The sequence below is a fragment of the Cetorhinus maximus genome, chromosome 7 (assembly GCF_964194155.1).
Source record: "Cetorhinus maximus chromosome 7, sCetMax3.hap1.1, whole genome shotgun sequence".
Lineage (NCBI taxonomy): Eukaryota > Metazoa > Chordata > Chondrichthyes > Lamniformes > Cetorhinidae > Cetorhinus > Cetorhinus maximus.
The window spans coordinates 73,074,340-73,099,985 of record NC_135885.1 but is presented as its reverse complement, the minus strand read 5'-3'; the positions used below and the strand labels follow the sequence as shown (position 1 = coordinate 73,099,985).

At 45.0% G+C, this 25,646-nt stretch overlaps 1 protein-coding gene across 1 annotated transcript in view; it reads left to right on the top strand.

Moving 5' to 3' along the window:
• Window positions 1–25,646, top strand: part of LOC144682415 (disks large homolog 2-like) — a 1,267,833-nt gene that overhangs the window by 1,202,799 nt on the left and 39,388 nt on the right. Inside the window, exon 22 of the mRNA XM_078544824.1 lies at window positions 1,837–1,938. Coding sequence (XP_078400950.1) covers window positions 1,837–1,938 — 102 coding nt within the window. The remainder of the gene's footprint in view (window positions 1–1,836; window positions 1,939–25,646) is intronic.

The following is a 25,646-nucleotide window of genomic DNA, read 5'->3' as shown; positions in this document are numbered from 1 at the left end:
ACCAAGGTGCTATTTTGGTGCAAATCTCATGTGTGTAGAAAGTTCTGAATGCAGCAACAATGGTTCCATAGATGATGGAAATTGTTTTAGACTTAATTTCTTAAGCATTTTCTACTTGACTTAATTACAAAGTTGTAATCTTTATTTTTATGTGGCAGAGATACTTTTAAATTTGAATGGATTTTAGGCATTCATCACTTCCCTAAATCTGTCAGTTGAACTCTAGTCAGAGAAAAGATTATTTTAGCATCTAAAATCTGTAGTGAGATCCACAGCATCTGGTGCAACAGGAAGGCAGAGAAATTGTGTTCAGGATTAAAGTTGGAGAGATAAACACCTTTGATCAATTTCAGAGACTCCTCTGCCCAATTGCTACCACCCAGGGTGGGGGGCCATTTGAGGTTCTTGGCTGGTGACTGTACTGAGCAGCAGCTAGTGACTGGAAAATGATTCGAATGCAAAAGACTGTGGACACTAGAAATCTGAAATAAAAATAAAAAATTCTGGGACTACTCAGCAGACCAGGCAGCACCTGTAGAGAGAAACAGAGTTAATGACCGGAATTTTCCAGCCCCTCATCCAGCGGGATCTTCCGCTCCCACCAATGTGAATGGAGATTTCAATGGCTCACTGGCCCCGCAGCAGGGGAACCCACCGCAGGCTGCTCAGAAATTCCAGCCAATGTTTCAGGTTGATGACCTTTCATCAGGACATGATTTTTTTTAAAAAAGAATGTAGTTTAACCTGGCTGAGTTTCCCGATGCCAGGCTAACAGTCTTATTATTTACAGTCCCTCACAGAAGCGCCCGATGTTCATCTGGGCAAACTGCGGGGGACATTTAAATCGCTGATCTCCCGGGTTGCTGGCTTAAGATAGGATTCGAGGAAACTCCCAGTCTTTCCCGAGTATTAAGAACCCAAGTGTTAAGTGCGAGGATCAGACCGTGGGGAACCTCGACCACAGACCCCAAGGTCGGCTGGAAATTCCATAATCTAAAGTATTCTAGCAGCCTCTGTACCATTCTGGACAGAGACCAGCTACTCAAAACAAAGTGGCAGTCCCAGGTAACATAATATTTTAAAGGGTGTATCTGTCAATGAAATGGGCTTGGTCAGGTCTAAAGATCTTCAAGGATTCAAGCCACACTTCTGGCTGGGAAACTAGTACACTTGCTTTAGCTGGCACTCCAGCTGCTGGCAGATACCAGACTAGGGCTGAATAAACTTCCATTTTGGAAGTCTCGTTACCGCAGCTACGCCTTTTCTGATGGCAGACCAAGATTTTCCAGGCTTCTGTTTAAATGCTGCCAAGTTGCTTTGTTTCTCATTTTGCAGCAGTCAGAGAGTGGCCATCCTTCATTACTTGGTGTGTGAAGATTTTTTTCTCTCATTAGGTCAGAATTTTTCTTTCACAGTTGTGTGGCTTAAGCACAGGCTAACTTGCTGTGGATCTCATTCACTCTAGTGAGAACTCACCAGAAAGGTAACATTATAAAGAGCCTAGTCATCAGGAAAGCTTTTTAGCATTCTGGGTCTAGTAGTATCATGCAGAACCCAATGTTGCATTGAAACAAAATAATATACATAAAAAACAATGTTCTTTTAATGTTTGTAAGAAACTACAATTATGTCATGAATTAAGGAAAGTTCCTGCATCAAGACTTCATGTATATTTGGCCTCACTGGAGGAAACAGCAGTAAGTATGACACCCAAGATAGCTAGCAAATGTGTACACTTCATAAATTAAGTTGCAACTTTTCATGGGGAGTGTGTCATTAAAAGTGGCATTACATTGGTTTTGAAAAGTAAGTAATATTACTCGCTTTGTTTTTCAGTTAATTACAGTAGACCCGTCATTATTCTGGGTCCAATGAAAGACCGAGTTAATGATGACCTGATATCAGAGTTCCCAGACAAATTTGGCTCTTGTGTACCACGTAAGTAATGCCAGTGGAAGCAGTAGCAGTGTTTAATTCATGTTGCATGTATTCTAATTATTTCTGGCCATGTCTGTAGACTTATGTCCACATGTAAAAGCACAAAAAGGTTTGGATATATTGCAAGAGTGTTATGTATAAAGTATCGTGCAGTAAAAATGGGTAGTTTACAACAATAGGCCAATCAGAAGATGTCAAAATATGCTTTCTCAGTGGCACACAGCATTATTCCATAAATTCCGTATGTCCACCCGCTCTGTTAGTTTGGGGGTAAAGAACAGACTTAACTCTTTCCACTAAATTGCACACTCATCTAATTTGAAAATGAAGGCCTGGATTTTCATCCTCAAGGTGTGTAGCGAGAGTTGGGGAATTTCACAGCTCGCCCCGCCCGCCTCAGGAGAAAGTGCCCACAAGGACAAGAAATTCATTGTGGGAGGGCTGGTGCAAGTCACAATCGGGCCAGCCAACCAGGAAAAAAGTTCAGAGGCAGCCACAGGGGCCACCGGGTATGGAGGTGGGCTGTTTAAAAGGCCTGCCTCAGTGCTGTGAGACTTCATCCCAGTTAAAATAAAAACAAAAAGGCCCTCCAGCCCTCACCCCTCACATCTCCCTCCCCCTCACACACTCCCTGTGCCCCATCCATGTTGCCTCATGCCCTCCATGCCAAGCTATGGCATTTCCATGCCCATTCACCCACTATACACTGTATAGAAGCAATGAACCTTATAGTGACAATAGGATGTATAAAAAAAAATGGTCTGGGCGCTCAGTCAAGAATACATAATGTGGTTGTTTAGGGGGCATACCTTGGCATGGGGAGGACATGAGAAGCACCTCTTGAACTTATCTTTCAAAAGATTCCTTCATGCAGATTATGGTTCATGAGGTGCTGTGAACCATGACTCTTTGAAAAGCTGGTCTGACTCCATGAAAATTGTGGAGGACTAGGACATGCTGATCCCCACAAGTGAACCAGCCAGATTGGGAGTGCAGGTTGCAGGCTTTAGACCCAAAATAGCTCACACCCTTAAAAGGTAATCCCAAAAATCCGAAGCCCTGGGAATGGGGTCAGGAATCCCAGAATTGGGAGCGGCCCACCATTTGTAAAGGGCTCCTTTGTGTCTGATGGTTGATGCATTATATTTCATTGCAGCACAAGCAAAAACCACCCAATATCTGGGTGTGTAGTGGAAGCTCAGATTGAAGTCATACAAGCCCAGTCTGTTGCCAAACATGCTCATATTGTTGCCATAAAAGTTACAAGTACCAGTGTTCAAAGGGGCTTGCAAGCTATCCAGAAATCTTAGCCTCCAGTACATTGCTAGGATTGCTGTGGCACTGCTCCAGGAGAATGGCAGTGACACCATGGAGTACAAACCTGCTGTCCTCTCAAAGGATAACAGCATTCATCCTCCCATCACTCCAGCAGTGCCCTTACTGCCTGTTCGCCAGCAGCCCAGACCACTGTTTATGCTGAGATGGTGCAGAATGAAGCTGGGCCTTCCCGGACCAAAGCTGCTCCAAGTTTTCCTGCAAGGCCATCTGCAGTCTCCCCCACTTAAAGTCAGCAGCTTTTTACCAGCCATGTTGCAACCACTCGGGTAACTGCATAGGAGCACTAGGACAGCAAAGGCACACGCAGATGACAGGCACCAAGGGCATGCACAAGGATGATAGTTGACTTTTGTATGCAATATGGCAATGATTGATTTATAATTTTGGTTTGGAATGTTTGTTTTGTGGTGGTATTTTTTTTAGCTTTGTGGTCATGAGGATGCTCTGAATGTCAGCTAAGGTGTGGGACTGTTGGTGGATGGGGAAATGTAGCTGTGTTCTCTGGTACCACAATCAGTTGAGTCAATCACAGACAACCCGGCTAAAAAAAGGCTGTTTCTTCCCTTCCTGCTCCTCCTCTTCCTCCTCCACCTCAGCTAGCCACCATGGTAAGGGTGGCAAGGGCTGTGTCTTCATGATGGTGAGGTTGTGCAGCATGCAGCAGATCATTACAAGGTGCCAAGTACTGCAGGGGTCCTCCAGAGCAGTCCAGGCAGTGGAAGTGTTATTTAAGTACCCCAGTAGTCTGCTCAACCACATTTTGTGTGGCAGCATGACTTTGATTATATGCATGTTGTGCACATTTGTGTGGGTTGCATACTGGAGTCATGAGCCATGGGGTCAGTGGATGGCTCTTGTTGCCCAGTAGCCACCCTCTGGTTTGTCATGGTGGCTGAAATGCATATTTTTAGCGACTGCCACAGAATGAAAGCATTGTGAATCCTGCCAGGATACCTAGCATTGACCTGCCTGATACACTGCATACGGTCACACACCAGCTGGCCACTCAGGGAGTGAAATAACTTCTGTTGCAGTACGTCTCGGAGTTGACTTGCAGTGCTTGCAAAGCGAGACGTGTGCTGTCAGTGATTCCCTGCACCAAGGGGAAGCCTGCATTCTTCATGAAGCCACATACTCACTCTGCCTGCTTAGAAACATAGGGGAGAATTTTCCCCCCTGTCAAGGAGGTTGTGCAGGGGCGGGCGCAGACCTGATGGGCGCCCCCGATCGGGTCTGTGCCGCCATTTTACATGAGCGGGCCAATTAAGGCCCACCCAGCATGACGTGCGCCCGGAAGCACTGAGCACTCCCTGTGCAGGCGGGGGGGGATTTCCCTGCGTCGGGGCCTGTGCTCTTTCACACATGTGCGCAAAAGAGCGCAGAAATCTCCCTGAGGCACAGAGCTATCATTTGCCTTCCTATTTGCTTGCTGCACCTGCCTATTTACTTTAATTGACTGGTGTACAAGGACACCCAGATCCCTTTGTGCATCCACATTTCCCAATATATCACCATTTAAATAATACTCTGCCTTTTTGTTTTTCACACCAAAGCGTATAACTTCACATTTACCCACATTATACTGCATCTGCCATGTGTTTGCCCACACACACAACTTGTCTAAATCGCCCTAAAGCCTCCTTGCATCCTCCTCACAACTCACAACCCCGCCCAGTTTTGTGTCATCAGCAAAATTGGAAATATTGCATTTGGTTTCCTCATCCAAGTCGTTTATATATATCATGAGTAGCTGGCGCCCAAGCACTGATCCCTGTGGTACACAACTAGTCACCGCCTGCCATCCAGAAAAAGACCCATTTATTCCCACTCCCTGTTTCCGGTCTGTCAACCAATTCTCAGTCCATGCCAGTATATTACCCTTGATCCCATGTGCTTTAATTTTTCCCACTAGCCTTTTATTTGGGACCTTATCAAAAGCCTTCTTGAAATCCAAATAATCACATCCGCTGGTTCTCCCTTATCTATTCTACTAATTACACCCTCAAAAAACTCCAGTAGATTAGTTAAGCATGATGTCCCTTTCATAAACCCATGCTTACTTTGTCTAAAACAAAAACAGAATTACCTGGAAAAACTCAGCAGATCTGGCAGCATTGGCGGAGAAGAAAAGAGTTGACGTTTCGAGTCCTCATGACCCTTCAACAGAAGGGTTCTGTTGAAGAGTCATGAGAACTCGAAACGTCAACTCTTTTCTTCTCTGCCGATGCTGCCAGACCTGCTGAGTTTTTCCAGGTAATTCTGTTTTTGTTTTGGATTGCCAGCATCTGCAGTTTTTTGTTTTTGTTTTCATCTCTGACTTTGTCTAATCCCGTTAATTCTTTCCAAGTGTTCTGTTACCACGTCTTTTAAAATTGACTCTAGCATTTTCTCCACTTCTCTCTGGAAAGACAGAATGAAATGTATTCAGCTGTCTTGGAGTACAGAACCTCAGTGAGCTCCCTTACACACAGCAAAGGGCAAACTGGGAGGTGTTGAAAACATCACCCGCTGAAGTCTGGAAGGAGCCAGATGTATAAAAGTTTATTGTTACAGTCAGCTTTACAGCCACTGGCAAAGCTGTTCTCGCCCTGTAGGCAATTAACCTGAAGATTTTTTAAAATAGTACTGGCAAAGGATCCTTCCTGCTGTTGAATACATTTGCAACTGAGTGATGCTAAGAGAGAGTGTCAGTTGCAACACCAAGCTTCAAAATGGTAATGGGCTGACTGATGTCACAATCTGCCTATTCTGCATACTTCCGGCAGATGGTCCCTCTGCCCTCCCCAAAATAACATCCAACAGCTAGCACTGGAAATGTGCGGCATGCATGCCACAGACACCATTTTGGAGGCAAAAGGGCATCCAAAAACCTGGCCCTATGGAATCAAACTTTGCAGGTAAACTATTTAGCCCACTGTTAGAGAGACAAGGCTGGACATTCTGACACAAGACCCAAGCCTGCAGTTGCTGGCAGATCCCAATTGTGCTATCTCCCTGGAGGCGGCTTCCTAATTGGCTGCATTCTCACTCGCCACCTTATTAAGGACTCAGTCTGAAGGCTGGCAGCTCTGCTGCCTCAGCAACTCCACCAGCTGGGGCAGGTCAAGGATTGGGAGGGTACATCAATGTGGTGGTGCCCTCGGAGGCATGGATGGAAATAAATTATTATCAGCTGTTACAATCTCCGGCAGGAATCATCCCAGATTTGCGCTAAGTGTGGTAGCAGCCTGCCGCAATGGCGGCTTTTCACGTCGCATTGTCCCTAACCCGCCGCATTATTTATGCATTCCTGGGAAACATGCCATTTCCATGGTGGGTGGGCTCTCATTCGCCTACCATGCCATCACCTCGACACTTCATCACGCTGAGCACCACATTCAATCGCAGCCGTGTGCACACTTCTCAGTGTTTCCAGCCTACAACTGCCGCAAGGAAGACATGGCTCTGAAAGGCAAGAAGACTGCAGCTCCCTGGTTTAATGACACGTCCCTCGAGCTCCTTTTGGACGCCATGATGTCCGCTACCCTCGCTCTTATTGTAGGATGGTCAGTAACATCGCCAATCCAACTTGGGAGGTGGTGGCAGCGGTGGTCAGTACCAATGCCCTGCAAAGGAGGACAGCCACCAAGTGCCTCAAGAAGATGAATGACATCCTCCGTTCTGCCAGAGTAAGTCACTCTTCTCATCTCTCTCAACTCACACATTCACAAACCATCCGCAGGGCCATCACTCACTGCTAGTTCAAGGGACATCACATTTCACTTTCTTGCATACACCTTCATTGTCCTCATCCCATCCATGGGACCACTCACCACCCACACAAGCCAGGCATCCTTATCATCTGGCCTTGCAGGCTTCCTACTTACACTCTCTCCATCTCTATTCATGAAGGACAAGCTGGCACACAAGAGGGAGAGGCCTCAGGCTGGTGGAGAAATGCCTGAAATCAAAGTTCTCGCAGACTTTGAAAACAATCTTATGATCCCAGGTGAGGTTACCCCGGACAAGCCTGATCCCAGAGTGGAATCCAGCTTGATAGATCCTAGCTTTTATTTGTTTGTTTAGATACATGGAGAGTGGCCACTGAACAGAGTCACCAGAGTCAGCTTATGAACTTTTAACAAAAGAATAAACATTTATTAAACAATAAAAGACAAGCTATATTATAATACTTCGTCACCCACATCTATACATTTACAAATATATACAGATTTGTAAGGATAACACAAGTTACAGAAGCTATCCTATACTTTAATGTGCACAGTAAGTACACAGTCCACGTACCATTAGGTGCCCTGTGGTCAAACACACCACACTCTGAAACCAAGTAACAGATGTCACTTCAACCAGATGCTATGGATCTCCCCTCAACTCCCCCCAGACGCTTGTCACACTGTGAGCCAACCAGTCTCACTGCACTTCATCTTTCAGACGAGGGTTTCCAATCTCCACTTTCCAAGACCTGTCACCTTGGAACCTTCTCCCAAACTGACACTTTCTTTCAGCTGCCTTTCGCAAGGGTTCACCTCCAGGATTTCGAACTCTCCTTGTGATGTTCCTCTCCCCTGGGTTATAACATGCATTCAAGCTGTCTTCCACGTACTCTCTCTCACTGACTCAGCTGTCAACAGTACACTACTGTTTCACATGCACACAGCAAAGAGTTACAGATCTTCAATTGTTTCTTTGGACCTACTTGGTACCTGCAAGCTGTTCTCGCTTCAAATCTGCTTTCTGCAGCTTTTGTCTCTTTAAACCTGAAGCTGGAAACCTTTCTCTCTGCCCCTCACTCTTAACTTCACTTAACAGCACCTTTTCCAGGTTCCTATTCTTCCTTTGAATAGAAGGTCTGTTTGGGACTTTCTCCTGTTCCACTCCCCTGGATTTTTGGGGTTTTTCTTTAGCTTGGGAATGGCTATCTGTCCCTCTTGCTCCAGTCTCTCTCTGGCAACTACTTTCAACCAACTTTAACTTTTTATGTATTATAAGTACATGTTAGGCCTAGGAGCCAAAATCCATAGAACCCCCAAACCCGGCACACATCCAGTCCCGAGCTTCATGGATACGGGTTCCAGTACCTGTATCTTCTTTAATAGCATTCCATCTTGTGAGATGATGGTTTTTGCCATGGTGGACTCTGTGTTAAACATTACCTGGTGTGGCTCAGGCACCCCACCCTGGCATGGCACTCTCTGTCTCATTTGCTGCAGAGGAAGACAGTGGGTTCAGAAGCTGCATGATTCGCTGTCCTCTGTTATCTCTGGGCCCTCTTCTCAGCCAGCTGAACTTTCCATTTCTGATTGCCTTTTTAAATGCCCCTCTAAACAGTCAGCCACCAGAGGTCACGGTCGTTGATGACTCTCTCCCAGTTGTTGGTGTCAATGCCCGCCATCTTCATATCTTTCAAGCAGGTGTCGTTGTAGAGAAGGATGGGTGTCCAAGAGGTCATGACCCAGTGACCACTTTACCGCAAGGTAGGTCTTTGGGTATATGGCCATCTTTCTTCCTATTGTGGTTTTTGCCATGGACATACATAGAGATGACTTTCACCAGGTTCTATGCGTGGACAGGACTTTATTACAAATGCTTTTAAAATGTCAGCTTTCTCATGCTTACTGCTTGGTTTCTGTTTCCCTGTAACCACACCGACAGGATTGACTCACAACCCACAGTACAGTGAGCAGTCAACAGATACACGCAATCAAACACCGACCACTTGAACACAACATCTTTTACTACTTGTAAAACTAAAGGACTGTATTTTAAATTAAACTACCCTAAATAACAAACATGTGCACATCAAGTCATTTCTTAGAGTTCAGAGTGTCTGCTTTCTTTATGTACAGAAATAGTCAAGATATGGAAGTCACTGATGATAGCGATGACGTCTATGAAATTCAGGTTACGATTCTGCCTGATCACCTTGATGAGGTGGATGATCAACCTCATGGTCATTCATCAGAAAAGGAAACGTACCTTCATAATCACTATCCTTGAAATTTCCTGGTCTATTTGCTATAAAGTGTTTTGCTTTCCATTTTCTGTTGTCATCCAACAGATTAGCATTGGTACCGAGCAGCTGCTTGATCTGCTTTGGTCCAGGTAGAAATGTTACGTGCTTGTGGTCAGAATTTGGACATTTGATGCAAACCAAATCTAAATTTCAAATCATGGTTTTTATGTGTGTGTTCACCTGTTGAAGTGTGCTTTTGCTTTACCTAGTGTTATGACCACAACCAGTGTTAATTGCTGCGCAAACCAAATCCCAGAGGGAAACTTGGCTTATGGGCCATACCCTTTTTTGTATTCTGAAAACAAAAAGAAGACATACCAATCTCAGCAGTGAGAGGTCCAGTAACACTTTTGGGATTTTTAAAATTAAAAGTAAAAGTTTTATTAGCAAGAACAAAAGAAAACTTAAGCACACAAGATTACAGTTACACAGTTAAACTTAATCTTACAAAACATTCCCCCAAAAAACCTCTTTACTTGGTCAGACCCACAAGTAAACACCTCCAGGCAGCACTCCCTTATAAATGCTAACTATAAAGACATCCAGTAATATTACGCAAGGCAAACAGCTGTAGCTTCAATAAAGGCATACCACATGACCTCTTCCACTCTGCAGTGGAATCCTCTTCAGAATAAAACTGCTTGTTGTAGTCAAAGACTTTTCTGGCTTAACTGGATGGTTGATTCAAACTATGTCATCTCCCAGCCCAGAGCTCCAGCTATAGCTCAACAGCTCAAACAGCTCCAGCTATCTCCAGTTATCTCTATCCCTAAACTCTCCACTGTAACATTAAAATACCTTTCCCCCCCCATGCATCTCCGGTTCCATTGTTCTCACACCTCTTTGAAACTCAAATCCTTCCAAATATAAGATCTTTAATGTCTCTATCCTGTCTTTGCTTTCAGGTCAATAAAATATAGAATCCCTGCTACTATTTAGTTATGCTGCAAGATGCAAGCATATTTCTTGTCAGCTCTAACTCCCCTTTGATATTCAAACAAACTCTCAACTTATCTAAAAGTGCAAATGTTAGATCTAACCTATTTACTTGTACCTTAACCTTAACACCAACCTTTTCATGTTTCAAACCTCCCAGACAGCTTGACTCCTATCAATCTCTTTGTCAGCTTAATTAAATCGCACACATAGACATCCAGCCTCCTTTACAGAATAACACAATATTTTCCAAAAATATTTTTAAAAAAATATCCATCCTCACACTACTTTCTTTGTGATTTCTTCTGCTTTTACTCTGACATTCACATTGGATAGTGATGACGGTTTAAGAATGGTAAGGAGCATGCAGAAGTTACGACCAGTCATAAGGTCGGCCGCTGTCTTTCTGGTCAGAGAGTGTGGGTTGAATGGATTGTTCAAATGTTCTGCTCTCTGACATACTAGCTCTGTCCTTTATCACCCTGTTGAATCGTTGGATGCCACCATTCGATTATGGGTTGTATCGCAATGTCGGATGGTGGTGAATTTGTAACTTGCTAGGAACTCCATGAACTGACTGGAAACAAACTGCAGTCCATTGCCTGTAGTTCTTGTCTCTGGCAAGCATCGTTTTGTAAACAACTTGTCTAGAATGTCAATGCCCAAAGTGGTGGATATGAAATTTGTTGTAGCGATTTCTGGCCATTTGCTCTGTAGATCCTGGACAACAAGCAAAACGACACTGATTGCTAGGGGCAGCTTGCACTTCATCGAAAATATCTACTTGGACTTTTTGCCATTGTTTTGTTGGCCATGTGGTCAGTTGGAGAGATGTGGGATAGAGTTTACAGATTTTTCACTGAGTGTACATGTTACGCAGTTTCTAATTAAATTTTCTATACAGCAATCTATTGCTAGCCACTAAACTGCTTCATGAGATCGTTGTATCTTAACAACACCCGGATATCCTGCATGGGCAACAAGCAATACACATTGTTGTAACGCTTTTGGAATAACCGATCGAATCCCATGTGCAATACTGTTATCATCGAACAATGTGAACTCATTGCATATTCTGTAGTATGGGGACAGTTCTTCCTCTATTTTGCCAGGCCACTCAGTCTTTAGGTACTAGCCTACTTCCTGTCACTGATCCTGCATTGTATAACAAGATTCACGATTGCATGTGGAATCATTGCATGAATGGCTTTGATGGTGTCGTGTGTAGGCTTTACTCCAGCTGCTGTCACTCTGCACACTAGAAAGCCAATCTCAGATGCCGTGAATGTGCATTTGTCCTTTTTGACATCAAATTGTGTTGTGCGAGTCGAGAGACACTCCTGATAACCGTTGACTGTGTTCTGTTTTGTCTCTTGCATGGACAACAACATCATCAAGTAGGTTTAGCGTCCCCTCAACATCTGACAAGACTGAAAAAATGATCTTCTGGAATGCACTAGGGGCTGCACTTAGCACATAGGGCATTCTGTGGTACTTAAAGACACCTTCGTGAGTAACAAAAGCAATAAATATCGGCTTTGCTCTGCGAGTGGTGTCTGAAGATTGCTCCGTTGCATGTCAACTCATGAACATAAGAACATAAGAACTAGGAGCAGGAGTAGGCAATTCAGGCCCTCGAGCCTGCCCCGCCATTCATTACAATCATAGCTGATCTCATTTCGGCCTCAACTCCAATTTCCCGCCCTCTCCCCATAACCTTTCAACCCATTACTAATTAAAAATCTGTCTATCTCCTCCTTAAATTTATTCAGCGCCCCGGCATCCACTGCACTCGAGGTAGTGAATTCCACGGATTCACGACCCTTTGAGAAAAGTAATTCCTCCTCATCTCTGATTTAAATCTATCACCCCTTAGCCTAAAACTATGGCCTCTCGTTCTAGAATGCCCCAGAAGGGATCCCCTTTAGCATCTTATTTACCTCAATTAGATCTCCTCTCATCCTTCTAAACTCTAGCGAGTATAGACCTAAACTGCACAATCTCTCCTCATAAGACAAGCCCTGCATCTCTGGAATCAATCTAGTGAACCTCCACTGAACTGCCTCCAGTGCAACTACATCCTTCCTCAAGTAAGGAGACCAAAACTGTGCACAGTACTCCAAGTGCGGTCTCACCAATGCCTTGTACAGTTGCAACAACACTTCCCTATTTTTATACTCTATTCCTTTAGCAATAAATTCCAAAATTCCATTTGCCTTCCTTATTACCAGCTGTGCCTGCACACTAGCTTTCAGCGATTCACGCACAAGAACACCCAGATCCCTCTGCACTGAAGCATTCAGAAATTTCTCTCCATTTAAATAATAAGTCGCCCTTTTAATCTTCCGACCTCACACTTACCCACGTTAAACTCCATCTGCAAAATTGTGGCCCATTCACCTAACCTGTCCGTATCCAATTGTAAATTTCTTATTTCTTCATTGCAACTTACTTTCCCACCTATTTTGGTGTTGTTTGCAAATTTAGCTATAGTACCTTCTACCCCTGAATCCAAGTCATTAATATAGATTGTAAATAGTTGGGGCCCAAGGACCGAACCCTGTGGCACCCCACTAGTTACAGCTTGCCATCCAGAAAAAGATCCATTTATCCCGACTCTCTGCTTTCTGTTGGTTAACCAATCCTCTATCCAAGCTAATATATTACCCCTAACTCCGTGTGATCTTATCTTGTGTATTAATATTTTGTATGGCACCTTATCAAAGGCCTTCTGGAAGTCCAGATATACTACATCTACAGGATCCCCATTATCCACTTTGCTTGTCACATCTTCAAAAAACTCTAGCAAATTAGTCAAACACGATTTACTCTTCATAAAACCATGCTGACTCTGATGGATTGCATTTTGACTTTCCAAATGCCCCATTACTACTTACTAAATAATGGATTCCAACAATTTCCCAACGACAGACGTTAAACTAACTGGTCTATAGTTTCCTACTTTCTGCCTCCCCTCCTTTTTGAATAAGGGCGTTATATTAGCATTTTTCCAATCCACTGGAACCTTTCCAGAATCCAGGGAATTTTGGAATATTATAGCCAATGCATCCACTATCTCCGCTGCCACTTCCTTTAAGATCCTGGGATGTAGGCCATCAGGCCCTGGGGACTAGTCACCCTTTAATCCCAATAGTTTGCTCAGTACTTTTTCTTTAATGATGGTGATTGTTTTAAATTCTTCCTTCTCTATACCCTCTGCACTACCTGTTACTATTGGGGTGGTATTGGTGTCCTCCACTGTGAAAACTGAAGCAAAATATTGATTAAGAATCTCTGCCATTTCTGTGTTCCCCACTATTAACTCCCCAGTCTCGTCCTCCAAGGGCCCAACATTCACTTTAGCTACTCTCTTTCCTTTTATATACTTGTAGCAGCTTTTGCTATCAGTTTTTACATTTTGTGCTAGTTTTCTTTCATAATTTACCTTTGCTCTTTTTATTATTTTTTTAGTAACCCTTTGTTGATCTTTAAAAGTTTCCCAATCTTCCAGCCTGCCACTGACCGTTGCAATTTGATCTGCCTTAGTTTTTACCTTTAAGTTATCTTTAACTTCCTTGCTTAGCCATGGATGCTTTTTCCCCCTCTTACCATATTTCTTCCTCATTGGGATATATTTTACTTGGGAGGAATTGAATATCTCCTTAAATATCTATTCATCTACTGTCCTACCTTGTAGTCTTCCTGCCCAGTCCACTGGGGCCAAATCTGCCCTCATACCTATGTAGTTACCTCTGTTTAACTCCAAAACACTAGTATGGGACTCAAGTTTCTCACTCTCAAACTGAACTTGAAATTCTATCATGCTATGATCACTCTTCCCTAGAGGATCCTTTGCTATGAGATCATTAATCAATCCCATCTCATTACACAAAACCAAATCCAGAATAGCCTGCTCCCTGGTTGATTCCACAATGTATTGCTCCAAGAAACAATCTCTAATAAGCTCTATGAACTCTCCCTCAAGGCTACCCTAGCCACTTTGATCAGTCCAGTCTATATGCATATTAAAATAACCCATGATTATTGTCGTGCCTTTCTTACATGCTCCCAGTATTTCCTGATTTTTACTGTGCCCTATTGCTAAACTACTGTTTGGGGACCTATAGTGTACTCCCTCTAGGGACTTCTTTCCCTTGCTATTTCTTATTTCTACCCAGACTGACTCTACGTCTTGCTCTCCAGTGCCTATATCATTCCTCACTATAGCACTGATCTCTTCCTTTACTAACAAAGCTACACCACCTCCTTTTCTTTCCTGCCTATCCTTCTGAAACACTGAGTACCCTTGGATATTCAATTCCCAGACCTGTTCTCCCTGTAACCACGTCTCAGTAATTGCCACCAAATCATACCTATTTATCTCTATTTGTGCTGTTAACTCGTTAGTTTTATCCCAAATGCGACATGCATTTAGATACAAAGCCTTTAAGTTTGCCCTATTGTCAATTTTCCCTACTCTTATATGATTCTTTGGTACAATATGGCGTTCACACACTCTGTCCCTTCCTTTCACTTTTTGATAGCAATCAGCCTCGTCACTAAGCTGCACTCTTACCCCCTCCTTAAACTTTGATTTTTTATATTTCCATGCAACTGAACCCTTCCCCCCCCACCCCCACTATTTAGTTTAAAGCCCTATCTACGACACTAGTTATGCGATTCGCCAGGACACTGGTCCCAGCATGATTCAAGTGGAACCTGTCCAAACGTTTGTGAAGACATGAAATGATGCCAATAATTCTTTGATCATAAGAAGTGGATGCTTGTCTGAAATGATCACTTCGTTGACTGCCTTAAGGTCGCATAGTCCAAGTTGGCCATTTTTGCTTTGTACCATGACTTGGTTCAGTATGTATGGGGATGAGTTGATTCGCTCAATTATACCCTCTGCTTTAAGTTGTTTCAGCTCCTGGGACACTTAGGCACAGATCGCAAATGGCAACTGTCTCAGATTTTGTGAAACTAGTGGAATTGACATGTCAACGCAAGGAACATGACAGTACCCCTTAATCTCCCCAGACCAAGTAAATAAGGAAGGATACCATTGTACATAGTCAGTGTCATTAATCATGTTAATGTGTGTTCTGCTTTGAAGCTAAGCTTATTGAAGAAGCTTACCTCTACAAGACTTCTGCTTTTGGCTACGTAGAATGTGAACTTGACACTTTTGTAGCACACTGGAATTGTGATCGTTCCCAAAACCTGAATAATTGAGTCATCATAAGCTTGAAGAGTGAGAGAAAGTTGTGAAAGATAATGCTGGTAGTGTTTGTCACTCAATATGGATACTTCTGAGCTAACATCAATAAGGAGCAATATTGAAATCCCACAATCTCTACTGTGCAATCATTAAAATGACCTGGGGCTTTACAGTTTTTGTTGATATACACATGCTGTATTTCACTCTCAGGAATAGGTCTCTCCACCTGTCAAACTGATGAAGTCTTCGTCTTCGATGACCTGCACACCTTTGCAAAGTGATTCATTTTTAAGCATGAGTTATACTTTTTCCCTCAATTTGGACATGGCGTTGGGAATCGATGAGCATCTCCACAATTTGGGCACATTTTGGGTATCTGACGATGATGGGACAAGTGTTGATGAGCCTACTGAGGTCTTTTTGTCTGTAACTATTGTGCTTGAGCTAGTTGGACAAGCTGTGTCTGAGACTCTGAGTCTGAGGGTGCATTTCTGTGTAACCCCTTCAAATTAAACATGGCGGATTTGATTTGGACTGTCAAGAGGAGACATTCCCTAATTCTTGGAATTGAAGCTTTTTTGATAAGTTGGTCACGAATTAGTTCATTGGTTAGTGTGCCAAATTTACATGTGAGAGCCAACTGCCGCAACACTGCTACTTATAGGGCAGAATTTTGCCCTTGATGTGTGGGCTTGGTGGGGGCAGTCAGGAAGCCAACCACTTCCCACGATCAGCACCAGACTGTGATTTCATGCTGGCGGGCCAACTAAGGCCTTCCCAGTGTGAAACGTGAGCGACAGTGCTGAGCGCTGCATGTACAGGGGGTGGGGTGGGGGGGTGCAAGCCGGTTAAGCGCGAATTTCACGCCTGCACACGAGTGAGCGCTTCAGAGTCTCCCTGAGGCACAGAGTTGCCTCAGGGAGATGAAGCGTTATTTTTTAAAAAAGAGAATAACAATGTAATAAAACAATGACTCTGTCACATGGGCAGGGACATGTTATTAATTCAGTTGTAAAACTTATATTTTATTTTTGTTTGCTTTTGGAAATTCATCCTGCCCGTGTCTCCACAATGACTGAGCGGTGGTCATTTCTACCGATACGGTCATGGACAGATGCATCTGCGGTAGGCAGGTTAGTGAGGATGAGGTCAAGTATGTTTTTCCCTCTTGTTTGGTCCTTCACTACCTGCCGCAGACCCAGTCTAGCAGTCATGTCACTTAGGACTCGGCCAGTAGTTATGCTACTGAGCCACTCCTCTTGATGGATGTTGAAGTCCCCCACCCAGAGTACATTCTGCACCCTTGCCACCTTCAGTGCTTCCTCCAAGTGGTGTTCAACTTGGAGGAGCGCTGATTCAACAGCTCAGGGAGGGCGGTACGTGGTAATCAGCAGGAGGTTTCCTTGCCCATGTTTAACCTGATACCATGAGACTTCATGGGGTCCGGAGTCAATGTTGAGGACTCCAAGGGCAACTCCTTCCTGACCGTATACCACTGTGCTGCCACCTCTGCTGGGTCTGTCCTGCCGGTGGGACAGGACATACCCAGGGATGTGATGGGACACTGCCTGTAAGATATGATTCCATGAGGATGACTATGTCAGGCTGTTGCTTGACTAGCCTATGAGATTAAGGTCCAATGGCGACCCAGCGGCTGGTTTTAAAAGTGGCACAGGCAGCCCCAGAAAGGCTGCCAGGGAAGGACGTCTGTCTGTCATTGCAATGATGGAGTCGAGCGTGTCTGCAAACTCCAGGCAGGAGAGCAGGTCGGGTGGGCACTCGGCCCCCGGCTTTTCTGATGAGTGCCTTGCTGGAGGAGGTGGCTGCCAGAAGGGACACCCTTGTCCCCAGAGATGGGAGGAGCACCTCACCTCACAAAGAGGGCATGGGAGAAGGTCGCAGCCCTGGTTAGCAGCCATGACATGAGTGCAGTGCTTCAATGACCTGCTGCGCTCAGAAAGGGTGAGCATCGTGTTAGCATGGGCCAGTGGGCAGATGTGTTAAGGTGTGGTCATTCCACCCCACCACCCCTCCCCCCGTGGACCTCAGGGGTGCTAGAGTCTGAGTGCCAACTGTCAATCATGCTGGAGCTGGCCAAGGGGGTGAGCCCTGGCTGCTTGGACTGAGTGTCTTGCAGCTCGAGGGCCACAACTCAGATGTGCCCTGCGAGGTGGTCCTCAGCTGACGTTGGCCAGGCTCCAAGGGCGCTGCAGGTAGAGAGTGGACTAATCAATGCTCCTCTGTCCTTTCAGGAGAAGACGAGCCATAACCAAGCTGAAAGGGCCTGCCCAACCTGCTGCTGCTCACCAGGTTTGAGCAGGATGCCCTAGAGCTGGAGAGCCAGCATGCTCCACGTGCAACCAGGCTTGGAGAGGCGGGGGTGCCAGACGAACGTAAGAGTGCAGTGCACAAAGGTGAGACTTTTGGATTGTGCAACCTTTCTAATGTAGTCTCCTCAGATGGGAGCCTTGACTCTGGAGTCCCCATTGATCATTGAAAGATGATGGCAACGTGATACAGATCTCCATTGTCTCACCCGTGTGCCTGGCATGTGCAGTGACAGTGTGATGACTTTAACTAATGACATGTCCTTCTTCTCCCTTTTAGGTTCGCCAACAGGCACCCAATCTGCAGACCCCAAAGGGCCATCCCTGACACCGGAGGACCACCGGGCGTCACTTTCACCTGCGTCACACCCACTCTCTGAAGCAGGCACCAGCACTTCGGCGGGCATTAGAGCGGGAGCTAGAATCTCGGTGCACATTGGTTAGGGCACTTCACAGTTGCTTGTGTTGCAGGCGGAGGCAGAGAGTGCCCAGGGCGCCGGCAGTCGGAGGACTACTGGGGACCAGGACGATGCTCGGTCAAAGGCTGATGATGAGCTTCTGGAGTCGACCATTAGGCAGCACATGCTGGATGTCCAACGAGATGTGCAGGAGGATCTGGTGGAGATCCATGAGTGTCTGCGTGACATGATCTCTATGATGGAGGAGTCCATGCAGAGCATGAGCACTGTGTTGACTGTCATGGCCGAGCACACTGCCTTCTTCATTGAGAGAGTGGCGACTCTCATGAAGAGGCAGCTCGAGGGACAGAATGAGGGGTTCCTGGGGTTGTGCTCGGACCTGCAAGCCCTCACACAGGCAATGACCTCAGGTAGTCAATGTCAGTGTGGGAGATAGATGAGGCACCCAGTATCCCAGCTAGGTGCCTGTCCATAAATGGTGAGCAGGGGGGTCCAGAGCAACCTCACGCTGGTGCACGAGCTGCTTGTTGTCTCTGCGGGCTCCTCTCAGGGCACTCCGGATAATGGCAGCAGCTCCTCCACCTGTCTGCCAGTGGCCGTCGCATCTGAAGAGGCTGCGATGATTGGGGTGATGCCAGCCGTGGCACTGGCCACTTCCTCCCAGGCGGGGCCAGCACAGGCTCCACTGGCTAGAGGACGACCGTCAACGTCATCAAGGCCAACAAGATAGCAGGCTGCCTCCAATGCCGGTGCCAGCATTGGGGGAGCACCTAGATGTAGCACTCGCATATGTAAGTTAAAGGCAACATGAGCACAAGAGGGACAAGTCACAGGTGATTTTATGTTCATTTATGTTTACTTTATCTATACTGGTCAGAGAATGAAGATCAGAGAAGTTTATGTAAATAGTTTTGAATTGTCCACATGAGATAAACTTTGTTTTTGTAGTCATGGCCTGAGTATGCTTCACCTTTTTATTTTATTGGTGCAGGGTACACCAGTGTGTAATGCTGAACTTTATTGCACAGGTACTGAGGGTTCTTTGTGTTCAAATGAAGGTGTCCTTTCACACATCCAGGATGGAGGAGGCAGCCCTGGCATGCGTCTGAAGCTGATCTTTGGCAGCCTAGCTGAAGGAGCGTTGGATGAAGGCATCCCTGGTGTCCCTGCCTTCCTGGAGGTTACTGAGGTCTGGCTTCACACCCTCAGTGTTCTCCTCACTGTGCTTCGGACTCACTACTGGACTCATCATCTGCGGCCTGTGCAGCTGCATCAAGATCCCCTTCTTCCAGTGGGTCCCCCCTTGCCAGTGCCAGATTGTGGAGAGCGCAGCATGCAACCACTATCAGTGACACCCGCTCTGGGGGGTATTGTAGTGTTCCCTCTGAACGGTCCAGGCATCAGAAGTGCATCTTCAGAAGACCTATGGTCCTCTCTACCACCACCCTCATGGAAGCATGACTCATATTGTAACGCTTCTCTGCCTCTGTTCTTGGGTGGCGGAAAGGCTTCATGAGCCACCTCTTCAATGGATAGCCCTTGTCACCCAGCAGCCATCCATCCAGTCGGGCTGGAGCACTGAAGAGCCTCGGCACTTGGGAGTGTCTCAGGATGAACACATAATGGGAGCTGCCAGGGTACCTTGCAAAGACTTGCAGAATCTGCACCCTGTGGTCACATACTAACTGCACGTTCATGGAGTGTAATCCCTTCTTGTTGATGAAGGCACCCAGCTGACCCACCGGCGTCTTGATAGCCACATGTATGCAGTCAATTGCACCTTGGAGGCGGGGGAACCCAGCAATTGCTGCAAAGCCTCTGGCATATTAACATATGAGGAACGTTTGAGGACTCTGGGTCTATACTCAATGGAGTTTAGAAGGATAAGGGGGGATCTGATTGAAACTTACAGAATACTGAAAGGCCTGGATAGAGTGGACATGGGGAAGATGTTTCCATTAGTAGGAGAGACTAGGACCCGAGGACACAGCCTCAGAGTAAAGGGAAGACCTTTTAGAACAGAGATGAGGAGAAACTTCTTTAGCCAGAGAGTGGTGAATCTATGGAATTCATTGCCACAGAAGGCTGTGGTTGCCAGGTCATTGAGTGTATTTAAGACCGAGATAGATAGGTTCTTGATTGGTAAGGGGATCAAAGGTTACGGGGAGAAGGCGGGAGAATGGGGTTGAAAAACTTATCAGCCATGATTGAATGGCGGAGCAGACTCGATGGGCCAAATGGCCTAATTTCTGCTCCTATGTCTTATGGTCTTATGGCTCACTCACCCTGGCTGGCCTCGTCCATATGGTAAAGAATAAAGGTCAGTACCCGCCTGAACAGAGCTTCTGTCACCAGCTTCACACAACTGTGGACAGCTGAGACTGGGAGACTCCACACAGATCCCACACTGACCCCTGGAAAGAGCCAGAGGCATAGAAGTTGAGGGCCACTGTGACCTTCAGAGCCATGGGATGTCCTCTCCACACGGTCAGAGCTGATCTCAGGAAAATCATCTGACAGATGGAGGTCACAGCCTCCCTTGAGAGGCAGACCCTCCTATGGCATTGCACCTTGTACATATTGATGTAGCTGCATCACTGCCTATAAACCCTGGCAGCAGGATAGTGGTGTCTTCTGCGGCCCCATCTGCCTTGGACTATCTGCTGACCCTGCGCCTCTTGTGCCTGTCCTCCCACAGGTCCCTCCCCTGGAAGCTGCCTCCTCTCCCTTCTGCTCCTCTCTTCCTCCTCAGAGTAGGTGCCTCCAGCGGGGACCACAATCCCCATTACCAGACTAAGGGAAGGCCGTCTGAGACCTGGAAGGGTCCACACGGTCAGAATCCTCCGGGGGCCTGGCAGACAGTAATGAGTCCTGGAATGAGGCCTGGAAATGCTCAGAATGAAGCCCCAAACAGAGATGAAGCTGCCAAATACCAAAAAGCAACCAGCTGCAAACTATCCCCAAAACTGCTCACTACTCTCACTGGCAATGCTGCTGACCCATTTTAACCTGCCTTTGGATGAGGTTTGTGAAAATGTCGGCTGGCCATCTGCCCGTTTTTCCCATGCAACGAGCAGAAAATCACATGGGCAAGTAAAAATCACAGTCAATTGGATTGTTAAGGGCCTTAAGTAGCCTGTTAATTAATGGCAGGTACCGCTCCAGCACTTGGGCATGCCCGCCAAGCAAAATCTCATGTGAATGTGCAATGACGTTGGGACCCTCAGCCGACATCATCGCGCACTATTTTACTCCTGCTTGAGTAGGGCGCGTGCCCGCCCAACAAGGGAAAAGTTCTGCTCCTTGTTTTCTCACAAATGAACAACTGAATCAAATCAGTTATGTGCTTTTATATCAATTTAATTCAGTAGTGATTACATTTCTAACCAGAATAATGTCTATTATTTATTATACTGTTCAAAGCACATTTGGCAAGTTGACCAGTGCTTTGAATGTACATAAAATACACAAACATGGAGGTGTCGCATATAAATGGTTGTCATTATCCAATCTCACAATGTCAATGACACTGACAGATTGAGTAATCTGTCTTGAAGCTATAGCAAACAGTATAACACATTCTACTTTGTTTTCTGCTACACAAATTGCCACTTGAATGTTATATTTTACAAAATATATTTTATTTTATTGCTGCAAGAATTCATTTAAGAGTAATGTGGATTAGTGGGACGTGGATGTATGCCTGCAATCACCAATATACTGTTACTAAACTCATGTGCAATGAGAAGGCAATTGTTAAATCTATGACAGGGAAGTGGAAAAATGTGAGAAAGGATTATTCATTTCAGTACAGTTACACTTGTGGAGACAGGCAATCAGTTTCTCCCAATCTCCATCACCCTACTTTTGCAGCTCCTACCAATGGCTACCCTTCAAAGTAGTTAATTGAATTTGAAGCATTTGAGATGTTCCTCAGAGATGTAATAAGGCACTATTTAAATGCGGGTCGTGTTTTCTATCTGTCATAATGATAATCATAAAACTAAAAAAGTAAATAATAGTTACATTGTGCATGCAATTTAAATAATATTGTGAGCTGGAAAGAAATATTTATGGAGACTTGTCTTTTTCCACTTCTACCTTTTGTCCCTCCCTGCTTAACCAAATTATCAACCCTGACAGTCATCATCCAAACATATTCTAATGAGAAGATAGAGCAATACAGAAACAGTCTAGGCTAAGGTTGCTGCTTCATTAACATGATTATAAGGCAGGGCTGCAAAGAAGCAATTATAACTCAGCAGATGTAATCAGTTGGTGGCCATTATTGGTTTAGGGTTCTGCAGCATGCAGCCAGTACACTGCTATTTTATGGGACTAGATTTCAACCCCTTTGTTCACCATGTAACAGAATCCTGATCTCAGCCTCACTGGTTGGGAAAGGTGCAGACTGGTGTTTCGGGAAAGAAGATCATCAAGCAGTTTCCCTCAACTGTTTTGCACCCATCTGCTCTGTTGGCTGGAAAATGGTACATTATCAGAAAGTAGTGACAGGAAACCTAAAATAGGAAGAAAATAAAAAGGCTTAAAGGAGAAATAAATGATTTTAGTTAACATGACTGACAAAATTGCACACATCTTGCTGTTATATTTGTACAACAAAGCTGGTTTGATGTGTTAATTGAATGGATTTTACAGCCAGTTATCACTAGCTGTTTTTAGAGATGGCATGATGGTTTTAGATCATGTACCATTGGGCTTATCTTAGCCAAAACAAAATTAATGTACATCCTTTAATGGTGATTGTTTAATATAAGTATCCAGATGAAGGAATCATGTTGCTTAGCCAGGAGGTGTTCCCATTAACAGACTTCTATTGTACATAAATACTGTTTCATTAAATAGATTAACATATTCTAAAGATGTAATTTACTGCTAACCAATGCATGCCAGGAAATAACCACCCTTGTGTGTGTTAAAAAGCCCACTGTGTTTTGTAAAGCTTCTTCTTGTGGCACTCAGTTATGCCGTCTAAAAAGTTATTTTTAAAGTTTGGATATTACATGATTTTACTATTGTTGTTAAAAATTATCTTGATGGTATTTTTGAATTGCTCCTATTGTAGAATACAGATACAGTATTTATTTTAAATGATGGATTTTAAATACAAAGCAGCACAGACCAAAATATGGTCATGTTGCAGACATTTTGGCCTGAATTTTCACCACAGAAATGGCCGAAGTGCCCAAAAATTGGAAGTCCCGCCCCCTAACACGGCACTTCCTATTTTCACGGGGAGGGGATTGAAGACAGTTCACTTTTCATGCATGTGCATTTCATTGAGGCAGCTGACCATTTTAATCAGCAGCTGCCTCCATTCAAGTCAGGTTTTGATACCTTAGGAGTGTGAAACCCGAAATGTGCGCAGTAGACCTGGAAAGAGCAGGTCTGATCTTTGTGCATTTTGCTGGATAGCCAGGGCGGCTTTGGAGAGATAAAGTACCCCTTCGGATAGGATCCCAGGACACCTTTGGGCTAGGTCAGGTGCCCTTTGGGAAAAGTAAGGTGCACTTTGGATTTATTAACAGTAGGCATGAACATGTGTAAAAAGTGCAAACTCCTTAACTGTCAAGCACATTGGAACATCAACAGACATGTCAAAATCAACAATCAAAAGTGTCAAAAGCAATTTTCAAGAGGACCTGTCAAAAGTGTCAAGAGGATTTGTCAGAAGTGTCAATAGGACCTATCAAGAAGACCTGTCAAAAATGTCAAGAGGAACAGTCAAAAGCAACCATCAAAGGAAGCTATCAAGTTGTCAAGGCATTTAAAAGTCCTGCCCTTTACATCTTTGAAAAAAATGTCTGGAGTTTGAAAAAAAATGATTGCTTGGTATTTCATTCTGTCTGTTGACATAAGCCTGAGGATTTCCATTACTGTGTTAGTACTGTATGACTGATTTCACAACCATCCATTATCATAGTAGGGTACCTGCCATTTCACAGTTTGGCCCAGATTTTTGCCACAACGAAGAGGCTCTCTAACATGGCAAAACCCTGAAAATGGATGAAAGTTCTGAGTCCCACTCCCGAACCCAGCATTTCTCATCTTTGTGGGGAGGGACTTGAGTCGGTTCTGGGTTCACACATACGCGATTCACAAAGGCAGCTGGCCATTTAAATCACCAGCTTCCTCCACTGAAATGGGATTTTGGAAGGCCAGGAGTGTGGAATCTGGAGTGTGCAGATTAGAATAGGTAAGAGGAGGTCCGAACTTGGTGGGTTCATTTGGATAGCCAGGGTTTCCCTTTGGATAGGTCCCGGGACATCTTTGGGAGAGGTAAGGCACCCTTTTAGATTGTTAAAAGTGAACATGATTATGCACATTTAATGCACAAACTCATTGGAACTATCAAGCTGTCAAAGAACTGCCCAGTTTTCAAGGAATTGTCCAGCTGTCCAGGAACTGTTAAACGGCTGTCCAGTTGTCAAGAAACTGTAAAAGAGCTGTCCATCTGTCAAGGAACTATAAAAGGGCTGCCCAGTTCTCAAGGAACTGTCCAATTGTCAAGCAACTGTAAAATCACTGCCCAGCTGTCCAAGCTGTCAAAGTTGTCCAGGAAATGTCAAAGCTGTCAAGGAACTGTCCAATGATACTAGGTGAGCTGGGATGGAGGGAGAGTAAGTGCAAAAGGTGGTGGGTGGGGAGGGCATGGGTTCGCATAAGTCAGCACCCAGGCTATGGGGCAATAGAGGTACGGAGAGGGGTATGCGTTGGCATAAGGGGTATGGGGGCCATGGGAGTTGGCATGAGTTAGCACTAAATTTGGCAGAGGGGTCTTTCGACTCAGCAAACCTGACCTGGGGACAAAGATCTGGGCCTTTAATTAACATCTCCAAGTCATTACTATGAATTCTAATACTTGTTGTTATGAGGCATTATGTAGTTGAGGGAAGGTAAATGTAATAAATGGGTTTTTATGAATGAGAGTTTTTTTCAATGTAGTGAAGTCTGCAATAGAGGCTTAGAACTTTATTTTATCGAGCTTTATTTAATCTCATCCCTGCATGGGTCCTGAGGTCTGCCCATAGTGGATACTGGGTGTGTTGGCATGGTAGGTGTGAGGGCAAAGGGTGAGATAGATGGAGGCGTGGGTTGGCATAAGTTGATTTACAGGCAATAAAGAGCCATGGGAGTGGGTGCAGGGACGTAGGTTAGCATGGAGAGTTCAAGGGCCATGAGGTGTGGGTAATGGGGCATAGGTTGGCATGAAGGGTATGAGGAGCCATGGGGTTGAGTACAGGGGCATAGGTTGGCATGGAGGGTAAATGGGGTTATGGGATGGGTAAGAACATGAGGTGGCATGGTTGGCATGGATGGGCGTTGGGAGTTTGTAGGGGGTTGAGGGCTGGAGGGATGTTTCATGTTTTATTCCTTTGTTGTAAGTTTTGGATTCTGTGTCGGATCCCCGAGACAAACCTTCCACTGGCTGC